General features: G+C 49.3%; 1 protein-coding gene across 4 annotated transcripts; it reads right to left on the bottom strand.

Annotated features, from left to right (window-relative positions):
* On the bottom strand, positions 1 to 12,756 carry LOC128565179 (lysosomal membrane ascorbate-dependent ferrireductase CYB561A3). Of its 4 annotated transcripts, none has more exons than XM_053561518.1 (7): positions 12,308 to 12,756; positions 9,144 to 9,255; positions 7,668 to 7,866; positions 5,556 to 5,764; positions 3,894 to 4,048; positions 2,022 to 2,178; positions 1 to 823 (listed from the first exon to the last, which is right to left on the bottom strand). In XM_053561518.1, exons 3-7 carry the CDS (start codon positions 7,849 to 7,851, stop codon positions 737 to 739), a joined length of 792 nt encoding a protein of 263 aa, XP_053417493.1. In that variant the 5' UTR covers positions 7,852 to 7,866; positions 9,144 to 9,255; positions 12,308 to 12,756; the 3' UTR covers positions 1 to 736. The 4 variants fall into 4 exon arrangements, with proteins under 4 accessions (XP_053417493.1, XP_053417494.1, XP_053417491.1 ...); XM_053561519.1 differs by having other exon boundaries at positions 1 to 1,445; positions 12,196 to 12,322; XM_053561516.1 differs by having other exon boundaries at positions 12,196 to 12,322.
* Positions 12,757 to 12,897: the final 141 nt, after the last annotated feature.

Raw genomic sequence — 12,897 nt, 5'->3', positions numbered from 1 at the left:
CAGACTAAAACAAGTTTGGTTCTTAAAAACGTTTAATGAAAATTCAGTGTCATGAAGCAGTGAGATAACTCTGCATATAGGGGGAGCTGCCATGGGAGCACAGGCCTGGCAGTCATCCCAGTGGCTTTGAGGGCTTCACCGATCAGAAGGGTTAGTCTTAGTCTTCTGCCAACATCTGGTGATGTGGGACTGGAGTGGACAGTCGGCCCCATGGCTACCTGCCAGCAAGTAGGTAGCCTCCACACCTGGCCTTCCACTTGTCTACTAAGCACAGCAGTACACGGCCTGGGACCATGCAGGGCTTGTTTGAAGAAGGCAAGAAAAGCCACAGCAGCAAGACACTTAGGAGAAGAGCAAGGCTCCTCTCTCCCCACCCCAGGTCTTCAGGAGTAGAGCAACAGCTCACACTCCCACATGACATGGAAGACTGGCTTTAGCCAAGTATGCAGCCATTGTGGGAACTGGTGAAGCACTTTGGTTCTCAGCAAGGAACCCCTCTGAGGATGGCAGTGGCTCCCAAGGCTCTGCTGGGCGTAGACCACAACTTAGGCACCGGTTTCATGGAAAGCTAGAGAGTGACTGGCAGGGCCAGGCACTCTACGAACAAGGCAAATTTAGACCTGCTGAGGGGCAGTCAGGACCCAGCAATGGGAAGTAAAGGAAGTCTCCAGCCACTTCTGTCACTCATCATTTTTGGGACATCTGAGGACCGGTTATCTGTTCTTGGGAGAGCAGGTTACCAGGGATCAGAGGGCTGCCTGATAGTGAGAGGCATGTAAGTCACAGGAAGAGGCTGGGATCCTGGCCTCAGCTGTAGCATGAGCTGGGAAGAGGTGGAGCCACACAGTCACAACACACAGACATACAACACAGCAACACAAAACAGAAGGGCTCAGAGTCAGCTTCTCAGCTACTCTGTGGAAGCTGCATCTGCTGCCACTCTTTCCTCTGCAGTCACTTCATGATGTAAATCACATCCAGGAGGGGCTGTAGGGTCAGCAGAGCAGGTGATGCCTACTGAAATGCATGCCAATGGATTCTATCAGCTCCCTCATTATCCACATCATGGATTGCACTTGAATCTTCTGAGCAGTCTAGATTTCCTACCACATTCTTAGGAGCTGTAAGGGGACATCAGCCTGACTTCCTCAGACAGCAAGCAGGAGCAGCAAAGACAAGGAGGATCTTTTGTAAATGGAGGACCTGAGACGTTGATACCAAGGAAGAGTGCAAACGCTGAAGTCACCAGGAAAAGTAGTCAGGCAGCAAGTAGCTGGAGAGAGCAGGCCCTCCACTGAGGCAAGAAGTTTGGGCCCAGAGCCTAAAAAGGCTATTGCCAAAACCAACTGGGAGCACCAGGTAAAGCAGAGCCTCAGAGGGAGCACAGACCGCATCCCCAGGCATTCCTGGGAGCCCCCACTTTATTCCCCGTCATGCAGCAGGGGCTGGAAAGACAAGCAGATGCACCAGAGTTAATGACATGATGTCAAAACGGCCCCTGCCCTGCAGGAGTCACACCAGGCCCAAGCTATCCACATAGACACCCAAACTGGAGGGCAGTCCCCACCTAAGCCACCAAATCCTTCAGGGAAACCCCAAAGTCCCTGAGCCTGGCACACACCCTACCTCCTACATCTGTTCCAAGGATAAGCTTATTACAAGCACCAATTCCACTAGACTAGCCCCAAAGCTGAGAAAGGAGAAATTACTACACACCTTCATCATATTTGACTCCTTCCTTTGGGAAAATAAGGCCACAGTTCATTTCACAGAACCACAGGAATCTGGGGAGGGGAATTCTGTCTCCCAACAGACAGGCCTGTGAGAGCCCCTGGAGCTCCCTGGAATGGGTTGGTGTGGTACTAGTGCACCCCATCAGTGATCCTGACTCTCCCTTTAAGGTACTTAGTTTCCCCCCAAGCTACTGTGTTGGCCTTCCCGACAAGGCCTGAACCTTTCCCGTGTGACCCTTCTCTAGACCCAGCCCCTCTCTACCTGGAATGGAGAACAGGAAACCATACCTGTCTGTCAGTCAGGATCCCTGGCTCTGGGCGCTTCCAAGAGGAAGCCAGCAGGATGTAGAGCACCAGCAGCCCAAAGGCAACCACCAGCATCCCAGTGCTGTTGGCGAAGACAGCCTGGCTGGGCAGACTGGAGTACGGCTTGGTGACATTTTTCCTAGAGATGACAATAATGTGGGCCTCTGAAATACTCTTCCACCTATTTTTGCCCAGGAGGAAACTTGATGCCACTCAGGAAGGGTGAGAAAACCTTCTCAGGGCCCCCCTATGACCTGGAATTTAAATATACTTTCTAAAGTATCCGCTTCTTCCTTAAGAAATAGGATCTTGGCTCTGCACCTGTGGCTCAAGCGGCTAAGGTGCCAAAAAATAGCTGGGCGTTGTGGTTGGGAGGCAGAGGCAGGAGAATTGTTTGAGCCCAGGAATTGAAGGTTGTTCTGTGAGCTGTGATGCCATGGCACTCTACCCAGGGTGACAGCTTGTCTCAAAAAAAAAAAAAATAAGTAAGAAATAGGATCTTGGGCTTGGTGCCTGTAGCACAGTGGTTATAGTGCCAGCCATGTACACTGAGGTTGGCAGGTTCGAACCCAGCCCAGGCCAGCTAAAAAACAATGACAACTGTAAAAAAAAAAAAAAAACAGCCGATGGTTGTGGCAGGCGTCTGTAGTCCCAGCTACTTGGGAGGCTGAAGCAAGAGAATCACTTAAGCCCAAGAGTTAAAGGTTGCTGTGAACTGTGACACCACAGCACTCTACCGAGGGGAACACAGTAAGACTCTGTCTCAAAAAAAAAGAAAAAAGAAAGAAAAAAGAAATAGGATCCTGCTATGTTGCCCATGCTACATACTTGAACTCCTGGGCTCAAGCAATCCTCCCATCTCAGGCTCCTAAATAGCTAGTGCTGCAAGTATGTGCCACCACATCCAGCTGTATAATGCTTTTTACCCAAGAGGAAACTAAAGCTCAAAGCAGTGAAATTAATTTGCCCAAAGTTACATAACTAGTAAAGGGCACAGCCAAGACCTAAAGTGCCATGCTTTTCACTATACCCAGCTGCTTCAAAAGTAAACAGCCAGGAGTGGTTAGGCATACAGGTTATGCAACCAGACTTTCACTTGAGTCCCAGGTTGCCACTTATTGGCTGTGTGCCCTTAGGTAAGTTACTTAACCTCTCAGTTCCCTCATTTGTAAATGGTAATGACAACAGCACCAATGTTGTAGGATGGTTGAGAGGATTAGGGTGCTTAGAATAGCTTCTGATACATAGTACATGCGAATAAAATGCTCGATATGTGAATATGAAGCTCAATAAATATTTGTTGACCAATTTACCAACATCTTTTTGTTTTGTTTTTTTGAAACACAATCTAACTTTGTTGCCCTTGGTAGAGTGCCGTTGCATCATCGCTCACAGCAACCTTAAACTCCTGGGCTTAAGCAATTCTCTTGCCTCAGCCTCCCAGTAGCTGGGACACAGGCACCTGCCACAACACCCAGCTATTTTTTTTTATCGTTGTTGCAGTTGGCCCTGGCCAGGTTCAAACCAGTCAGCCTCGGTGTATGTGGCTGGCACTGTAACCACTGTGCTATGGGCACCGAGCCAATGCCCGGTTATTTTTAGAGACAGGGATCTCGCTCCGGCTCAGGCTGGTCTCGAACCTGTGAGCTCAGACAATCCAACTACCTCAGCCTCCCAGAGTGGTAGGATTACAGGCATGAGCCACCACGCCTCAATTTCAACTTAAAGACCAATTCTATTACCTTCCAGATTAGCATGAACGCAAGCCCCAAAGTTCTCCTCCCTTGGGTACAACTTTTGAAAACCCTGTTCCCTCCCGTCCTCCTTGGAGTTGGGGGACTCCGTCATACTCACAAACTGAAGATAAGCTTTTCATTAATTCCAGAAATGACAGCCGCAATGGACAGAGAGAGGATGGCAGCTCCAAAGAAGACGTGGATGGGTTTAAGGAGGCTGCGCAGCCACAGGGAAGCCCAGGGCAGAAGGAAGATGACAAAGCCAAGGAACCACTACAGACACAAGACAGGACACACCTGACTAGCTTGTGCGGGATCAAAGATCCCTCCAGCACCCCTGCTGTGACTGTACCTTGACCCTTCATTCCCAACTCAGACCCTCCCACCAGGCATTGCCCACTTCCATGCCCAGTTTCCTCTGTGTGGCCTGCCTATTTCTATTACACCAGCAACAAGACTAGCCTGAGCTAGGACAAGACTTACATAAAATGCTTAGCTAGTCTCACTTTCCCAAAAAACCCAATCAGCCTTGTCTGTCTCAGCCCTTGCTTTTTCTTTTTGAGACAAAGTCTTGCTCAGTTGCCCTAGGGTTGAGAAGTGCTTTATCATCATAGCTCACAGCAACCTCAAACTTGTGGGCTCAAGTGATCTCTTGTCTCAGCCTCTCCAGTAGCTGGGACTACAGGTACCTGCCACAACACCTGGCCTGTTTTTCTGTTTTATTTATTTAGAGACAGAGTCTCACTTTCCTGCCCTCAGTAGAGTGCCGTGGCATCATAGCTCATGGCAACCTCAGACTCCTGGGCTCAAGTGATTCTCTTGCTTCAGCTTCCCGAGAAGCTGGGATAGTTTTTCTATTTTTTATTAGAGAGTAGGTCTCATTCAGGCTGGTCTTGGAACTCCCGAGCTCAGAAAATCCACCCACGTCAGCCTCCCAGAGTGCTAGGATTACAGGTTTGAGCCACCACACTTGCTTCTAAAACTCCTGTCCCTGTAATCCTAACACTCTGGGAGGATGAGGTAGGTGGATCACCTGAGCAAAGGAGTTCGAGACCAACCTGAGCTAGACCAAGACCCTGTCTCTAAAAATAGCCGGGCATTGTGGCAGGCGCCTATAGTCCCAGCCACTCACGAGGTGGAGGCAAGAGGATCTCTTGAGGCTCGACGCCTGTAGCTCAGCTGCTAAGGGCACCAGCCATATACACGGGAGTGGGCAGGTTGGAATCCAACCCGGGCCTGCCAAACAACAATGACAATTTACAACCAAAAAATAGCCGGGTGTTGTGGCAGGCACCTATAGTCCCAGCTACTTGGGAGGCTGAGGCAAGAGAATCGCTTAAGCCCAAGAGTTTGAGGTTGCTGTGAGCTATGACATCATGGCACTCTGCTAAGAGCAACAAAGTGAGACTCTGTCTCAAAAAAATAAATAAATAGGGTGGTGACTGTGGCTCAGGGAGTAGGGCGCCGCCCCATATACCAAGGGTGCTGGGTTCAAACCTGATCCTGGCCAAAAGCTACAAAAAAAAAAAAAAAGAAAAAAAAATAGACAATAAAACTCCAGTGGGATGGGTAAGAGGAACAGGGTAAGTGCGCCAAGTCACCCCCTCCCCAAAGCCTTCTCAACTGCTAATTCTATGGGACATGCCTGTAAGCCTCTCTCCAGGCAATAAGTAGAGGCAACATTTGGTGGTGATGTGAACAAAGCCCCAACCAGAGCAAGAGCCCACAGCTGCCACATCGGCCAGTGGGAACTCAGAGGAGAAAGGCAGAGAGAACCCACCTGACAGGCGAAGAGGAAGACAGTGGTAATGCCCAGCCAGCTGTGCAGGGAGTAAAGGTTGGCAACACCTTTGTGGTTGTGAAACTTAAACACAGCAACCAGCCCCACTACAGTGAGGACAAATGCCATCAGTTGCAGGGCGGCGTGGAGGAGCTTCCAGGGCAGCTTGGGCCCCACCCATGACTGGGGCAGGCGGTATACCAGCGATCCTGCAAGAGAGCAGTTCTAAGGCTCAGCCTCTTCCCTTGTGCTCATCCCCACATCAGGGCAATTACCCTGAGAGGATCCCACACAGCCTCCCAAGAGAAGAGGAAATGCTAAGACACTGGTTATCAACTTGTCATCTTCTATCCTCCCATCACTTGTGTGATGGCACTCAGCCAGGACTAAAAGACAGAGGGCCAGTTAAATAGGGAGAAGCAGGGGGTTGGGAGCAGGAGTTCACATCTGTAATCCTAGCACTCTGCAAGGCCAAAGTGGGCGGAATGCTTGAGCTCAGGAGTTTAAGTCCAGCCTGAACAAGAGGGAGACCAGCTCTACTAAAAGCCAAGTGTTGTGGTGGGCACCTATAGTCCCAGCTACTTGGGAGGCTGAAGCAAGATGATCACTTGAACCCAAGAGTTTAAGATTGCTGTGAATTATGACACCATGGCACTCTACCCAAGGCAACAGAGGGAGACTCTGTCACAAAAAAAAAAGGGAAGAGCAGATTTCTTAAATCTGTTGTTCTCTCCTTACAATAATAAATGCAGCTAGGTTGGCGCTTGTGGCTCAAAGGAGTAGGGCGCCGGCCCCTATGCTGGAGGTGGTGGGTTCAAACCCAGCCCCAGCCAAAAACTGCAAAAAAAATAAAAATAAAAATAAATAATAATAATAAATGCAGTTTGTGGGCAGCACCTATAGCTCAGTGAGTAGGGCGCCGACCCAATATACAAAGGGTGGCAGGTTCAAACCCAACCTCAGCTGAACGGCAACAAAAAAATAGACGGGCATTGTGGTGGGTGCATGTAGTCCCAGCTACTCGGGAGGCTGAGGCAAGAGAATCACCTAAGCCCAGGAGTTGGAGGTTTCTGTGAGCTGTGACACCACAGCACTCTACCGAGGGCAACAAAGTGAGACTCTGTCTCTAAAAAAAAATAAAAATAAAAAATAAATAAATAAATGCAGCTTGTGTGTAGTTTCCAGGCTAAAAATGTGAGTCATTATTTCACACTAAACTCTCATAACTAAGGTTAGTTCTCAAGAACAGCACCAAAGTCAACTAACTACCTAGGTCCAAATCTGAGCTCTGCCTCTTAGCTGTTTGGCCTCTCCTTTTGGTCTCAGTCTCCTCAACGGAAGCATGTGAGTAACAATGAGTCCACCTCACAGACTTGTAAGAACAAAATGGGACCATGCATATGGAATGCACATGGTAAGCTGCCATATTATCATCATTATTCCCATTTTACAAGCAGGGAAGATGAAGCTCACCTGGGCCCCAAGGCACAAATTTGAACACATACAGCAAAGCCAGCAAAATTGGCTCCAGGAAGAATATCCAAGTCCCTCATTCAGGGGCCTGATTACACCATGAGAAGCTTCAATGTCCTATTCCCTAGAGCTGCGGTCAGCAAACTACAGCTCACAAGCCAAATCTAGCCCACTATCTAGTTTTGCAAATAAAGTTTTTCTGGAACATGTGTTTATGTACTGTCTAGGGCTACTCTTTCAATGTAATGGCAGTGCTGAGTCACTACAATACAGATCATATAGCTTGCAAAGCCCAAAATATTTACTACCTGGCCCTCTACAGATGAGTTTACTGACCCCTGCCCTAGAGTATCTGTGAAGCTGCCTTTCTTAGATTCCCACACTCTCTCATGTTTTGTTTTGTTTTTTTGCAGCTTTTGGCCAGGGCTGGGTTTGAACCCTACCCCTTTGAGCCACAGGCGCCACCCCAGATTCCCACACTCTTGCCACTTCCCCCTCCAAATGACAGCTAGGACCAGTGACAGCCCAACCCACTCTACCCCTCTAGGCTCAAACACATTGACGAAGACCAGTCTTGGAGAGGGAAAGGGCTATCCAATCCAGGCCCTAAAACACCTCCTTAGCCGAACTCTTACTCACCAGCTCCGTAGAATACCACCATGCCTGCAACCGTGAGCACTGGGTGCCAGTTGAACGTGTGGGTGCTGCCATCCCAAGCAAAGCCACCACACCAGAACTGCATCCAAAAGGCAGTGAAGACGATGCACAATGAGCCCAGGGACCCCAGTACCAGGCAGGACAGGTAAAACCACCCTGAAGCCATTCTGATCAGGCACTCCTAGAAGAAGCGTAAGTCACAAGTCCCCGTTGGCAGATACTCCCCAAGTACTGGCTAAAGGAAGTAACACTAACCTCCCTCTTGGCCCATGGGATAGAACTTTTTGCTTTGGTGCACCTGCCATCAGCTGAGCACCATCCCGTGAGACCTTGATGGCTAATGGACCGGATCTCTGGTTACAGACAATGAGTAAGGCCTCCCACCACAACACCTGGCAGTCACTGAGCAGCAAGCTCAGAGCTATGGCTGACCTTGGACTAGGCTGGATCCAAGGCCCTAGGAGCACAGCACTGGGATTAGTCTCCCCTCAAGGTAAAGAATTAGCTCTCCAAGAAAAAAGGGACAGGATCATAATCCAGAATGTATCACACAAATGCCCAGCCCCTGGGTTCTAACATAAGATGGTAAAAATCACAGTCCGAAAAGATAAACTATCATGTCAGTGGAGAATAAGTCCCATGGGCTCCTGCCTCTACGGAAAAGTTCTTCTCCGGATGGTGAACTCGGATGGTGGGGCTAATCTTCAAGGGGGAGGTAAAATCAGGCCTTCCCTCCAGACCCCTCACTGCACACCCTGAGTATTGAGTGATCCTCCTCAGCTGTCTCCAGGCCTGAGACTTCTGCTTTTTCTCCCTCTGGGGAAAGTCCAGAGAAGAAAAGAGGAAGCAAGAACTCAAGGTCTAGAAAGCAAGAAGTTTATTTTGAGATTTCCACATGTACTCAATAAACTCAGAAACTGATTCTGGTTTCAGGTATGGCAAATGTTTAAGCCCCTAAGAGTTGTTCCTAAAAGCCAGGTAAGTTGGCTTGGCACCCGCAGATCAGTGAGTAGGCCGCTGGCCACATTCACCAATGCTGGCAGGTTTGAGCCCAGCCAGGACCTGGTAAACAATGACAATTGCAACAGAAAAAAAAAAGCCAGGCGTTGTGGTAGGCGCCTGTAGTCCCAGCTACTCGGGAGGCTGAGGGAAGAGAGTCACTTAAGCCCAAGAGTTTGAGGTTGCTGTGAGCTGTGATGCCACAGCACTCTACCAAGAGCAGCATCTCAAAAAAAAAAAAAAAAACCAGGTAAGTGGGCAAAACCACAAGACTGACCCTGTTTTCAGCTAATCTGTAGGCAGTATGGGCCCTGGCCTCAAGGCAGTTACCCTGTCCCATGGACTCAAACCAAGAAGGCAATAATGTGGTCTCTTGCAGTTGAGGTCCCTTACTCTGAACCAGCTAACAGAAAAGAGTAGCCAATAACGTCTGAGGAAATAAAACATGTGACTGCTTACCTTCAGACCTAGTGGTAGGGTGGCAGAATAGTGGCCTGGGCTTCAAATATTACTAAATATTTGAAGCACCTTAAGCAAATCACTTAATGTCTGCAGAACTCCCAGTTCTCATCTGAAAGAAAGGCACAGCAATGAGAATACTATTTATTAAATACCAGCTATAGGCTGGGAACAGTGGCTCATGCCTGTAATCCTAACATTCTGGGAGGCCGAAGGAGGTGAATTGCCTGAGCTTAGGACAAGCCTGAGGCTCGGTGCTTATAGCTCAGCAGCATGGGCACCAGACACATACACTGGGGCTGGCGGGTTCGAACCCTGCCCGGGCCTGCCAAACAACAATGGAAAACAACAAAAATAGCCGGGCGCTGTGGTGGGCACCTGTAGTCCCAGCTACTTGGGAGGCTGAGGCAAAAGGATTACTTGAGCCCTAAAGTTTGAGTTTGCTGGGAGCTATGATGCCACAACTCTACCAGGAGTTTGAGGGTGCTATGAGCTATGATGCTACAGCACTCTATGGAGGGTGGTAGACTGCCAGAACTAGAGTGAGACCCCATCTCCAAAAATAGCCGGGCGCTGTGGTGGGCGCCTGTACTCCCAGCTACTTGAGAGCCTGAAGCAAGAGGATTACTTAAGCCCAAGGGTTTGAGTTTGCTGGGAGCTATGATGCCACAGCACCCTACCAAGGGTGACAAAGAAAGACTATGTCTCAAAAATAAACAAATAAACACCAGCTACGAGCACTAGAACCTTCCATACATGATACACCCCTGACAACTCTGTGAGGATTATTACCTCTATTTCATAAATGAAGACACTCAACTCAGCAAGACTAAGTAACTAGTATCAGGACCCAGTAAGTAGGCAGGGAGTTTCAAACTCTTACCCGTTTGGCTTCAACACCCAGGGTTTTTCCTTGACAACAGGTTGTCAGAAAATCAAGGAAGAGCCAGTATTGTCACTCTTTTTAGGTACTGCCATCATAGTATTTTATCCTAACTACTACAAAAACCTGAAGCTCATGGTCCCCCTGCCTACTCAGACCTCTCAGTATCCCTGAGCAATGAATGCCATATCACTACACCTCTCCCCAAGCTTGGGCTATCACAAGGTGACCCAAGTTGCCAGTGATCTCTGAGAAAGAAAAAGTACAAGCTTCCATGAGGCTGGCTGGAGACAATCATGCCACTAGCTTCCTAGAAGCTTCATGATTCAACTACTCAGCTCAGAAATTTGCTACCCAGGGCGGCGCCTCTGGCTCAGTGAGCAGGGCGCTTGCCCTATATACCGAGGGTGGCATGTTCAAACCCAGCCCTGGCCAAACTGCAACAAAAAAATAGCTGGGCATTGTGGTGGGCTCCTGTAGGCCCAGCTACTCAGGAGGCTGAGGCCAGAGAATTGCCTAAGCCCAGGAGTTGGAGGTTGCTGTGAGCTGTGTGATGCCACGGCACTCTACTGAGGGCAATAAAGTGAGACTTTGTCTCTACAAAAAAAAAGAAAAGAAAAGAAAGAAAATAAATTTGCTACCCAGCCTTAACATTCTCCCCCACCCAATTCTTCCAAGGACAGAGGAAGTTTCACATCACCAGATATTCAGCTAAAACACCCTCCACCCCCAGTAAAATGTTAAGTTAGCATTAAGGAGCTCTTGCTCAGCAGGCTCCATCCGTCTGACAACATTTACAACTATATTTTCTTCATAAAAGGAACAGTAAATATAGTCCCAAAGGGATTGCATCCACACCCCTAGAAAAGGTCTTAGACTGCTATTTGTGACAGACTTATGGTAGATGATAGGGACACTTTCCTGACAGAGGGCCATAAAGTTATAGTGCTCTGCTCACAATAGCTACACAAGCCCTGCCTATTACTGAAATAAAGAGCAGAGCAGGAAAGGAAGAATGCAGTGAAGATTGCAATGCAAATGCTGAGAACATCCTCTTTTTTTGTTCTTAAGAACCCAGGCTTAGCTATGATTTCAGAATGTGCTCACCAAGGTTTGGTCTCCTGTTCTGCCCTCATTTCACAGATTCCTATTCTAAGGTAAGGGACCACAAACTCTTCCGTAAAGGACCACACAGTAAATAAAGGTTCTGTAGGATACATGGTCTCTGTCCTAACTGTGCTGATGAAATACAAGAGTAGCAATAGACAGTATCTTAAAAACGAGCATGGCTGTGTTCCAAAGTTTTATTTATGAACACTGAAATCTGAGTTTCACAGAATTTTCATGTCACAAAATATTATCCTCTTCATTTTTTTCAATCAATCACATAAACACTGCTCAGGTGGGACTCCCGCCTTTGGCCTGTGGGTTGTGGTTTGTTGATCCTGATCCTGATACACTCTCCAACATAATACTCTCAATTCTTAGGCAGAAAGGATTACCCTGGGCTGAGCTAAAACAGGTCAGGCCTAGGGAAATGGTATTTCCAGTTCAGCCCTAAGACTTAGAAAAAAGTTCTATTCCAAATTACTGCAATGTTACTTTTGTAATTTACAATTACAAATAAATGAAGGGTAAGGAAATAGTATGTTGCCCCCTTTTTCCAAATGGATCGGGGGTGAGGGACTTAATGTAGCTTCTGTTCAAGTCAGAACTCAGGAATGAGGGGCCCAATATTCCAGCCAGGAAATAGGTAAGTAAGGACCTCCTTAGCACCAGGGTAACTCCGGACCCATCCTTCTGACTGTGCGCAGGTCTGCCTGGCTCAGGTATACGAAGAACCCCTTCCATTTACCAGGGGGCAGATCCCTGACCCTTCGGCTTGGTGTCAGCTAACATTGGGACAAAACTGGGGAAGGGGCTCCTCCTGCTTTCTGCACCTTCCGAAGAGCTTTTGTAGTATCCTGATCCTGATACTACTCTCCAACGTATCTACAGGATACATTTACAACGACCACCGTGGAAGGAAAGGTGCGGGGGACGGTACCCACTTCCTAAAAGAGAAAACTGAGGCCAAGCGAGAGGATCGCAACAGCGCGACGCGAGGGAGCAGCGGAGCCAGCATTCAAACCCAAGTCCGTGAACTCCCAGCCACCGGCTCTTTCTCACCCCTAACCACGTGGGATGCAGTGGGGCCGGGGCCTCCGGGACCCGTCTCTCGCCACCCAGCGCCCAAACTGCCGCTGCCGAGGATCACCGGAGAAGGAGAAGGGGCACTTACAGGCAGGTGGCGCCGCCGCTCAGAGCAGAACTGGCGGCAACACCTCACGCCTTTATAAGCTCGCCGCATTTCCGGTCGCGCGCGAGGCCGGCTGGGAAATGAAGTCCGGAGCCCCGGGCTCGCCAGCTCCCAGGGCACCAAGGTGCCGGCTCCCCACGCCGGTTCCTCCATGGGCGTTTCTGCTCCAAGTCCGGGGTCAAGGCCCAGGGAGTGCCAAGACGCGTCTGCCCTATCCCTCAACCCCCATCCAGAGGAAGCGGAAATGTTCATGTTGACGTGAGGTTTCCCGCCGGGAGCCGGCCCTCGCAAAGACTCCGCGCAACGTGGACGGAAGGCCTCGGTCAGCGGGCGGCGACGCTAAGAGGACTAGAAGCCGGCGGACCCGGGAGAACGAAGGCCCGAAGACAGCGTCCCGGTCGCCGGCGCAGCGTAGACGCAGCCCGCGTCTATCGTCTACTTCCGGAATTTAAAGCCGACTTCCGGACGCCTCGACGGCGTCCCCATGACAACCGACGTTGGTCTTGGAGGTGAGCGTGGTTGTTGAGGAATGGGTAAAGGGACAAGAAGTGAGAACTTTTGTTGCCGTTGAT

Source organism: Nycticebus coucang, chromosome 14 (genome assembly GCF_027406575.1).
Source record: "Nycticebus coucang isolate mNycCou1 chromosome 14, mNycCou1.pri, whole genome shotgun sequence".
NCBI classification, from domain to species: Eukaryota; Metazoa; Chordata; class Mammalia; order Primates; family Lorisidae; genus Nycticebus; species Nycticebus coucang.
The sequence above is the reverse complement of the archived record's forward strand: the minus strand, read 5'-3'. Positions and strand labels throughout refer to the sequence as shown.

What these genes read in the sequence shown, in the direction of transcription:
- LOC128565179 (XM_053561518.1), bottom strand. Translation starts at nt 7,851, where the DNA reads ATGGCTTCAGGGTGGTTTTACCTGTCCTGCCTGGTACTGGGGTCCCTG. An exon ending in TCTTCCTCTTCGCCTGTCAG is followed by an intron (nt 4,049 to 5,555) that starts GTGGGTTCTCTC and finishes TTGTGTCTGTAG; the next exon opens with TGGTTCCTTGGCTTTGTCAT. An exon ending in GAAAAGCTTATCTTCAGTTT is followed by an intron (nt 2,179 to 3,893) that starts GTGAGTATGACG and finishes TGTCATCTCTAG; the next exon opens with GAAAAATGTCACCAAGCCGT.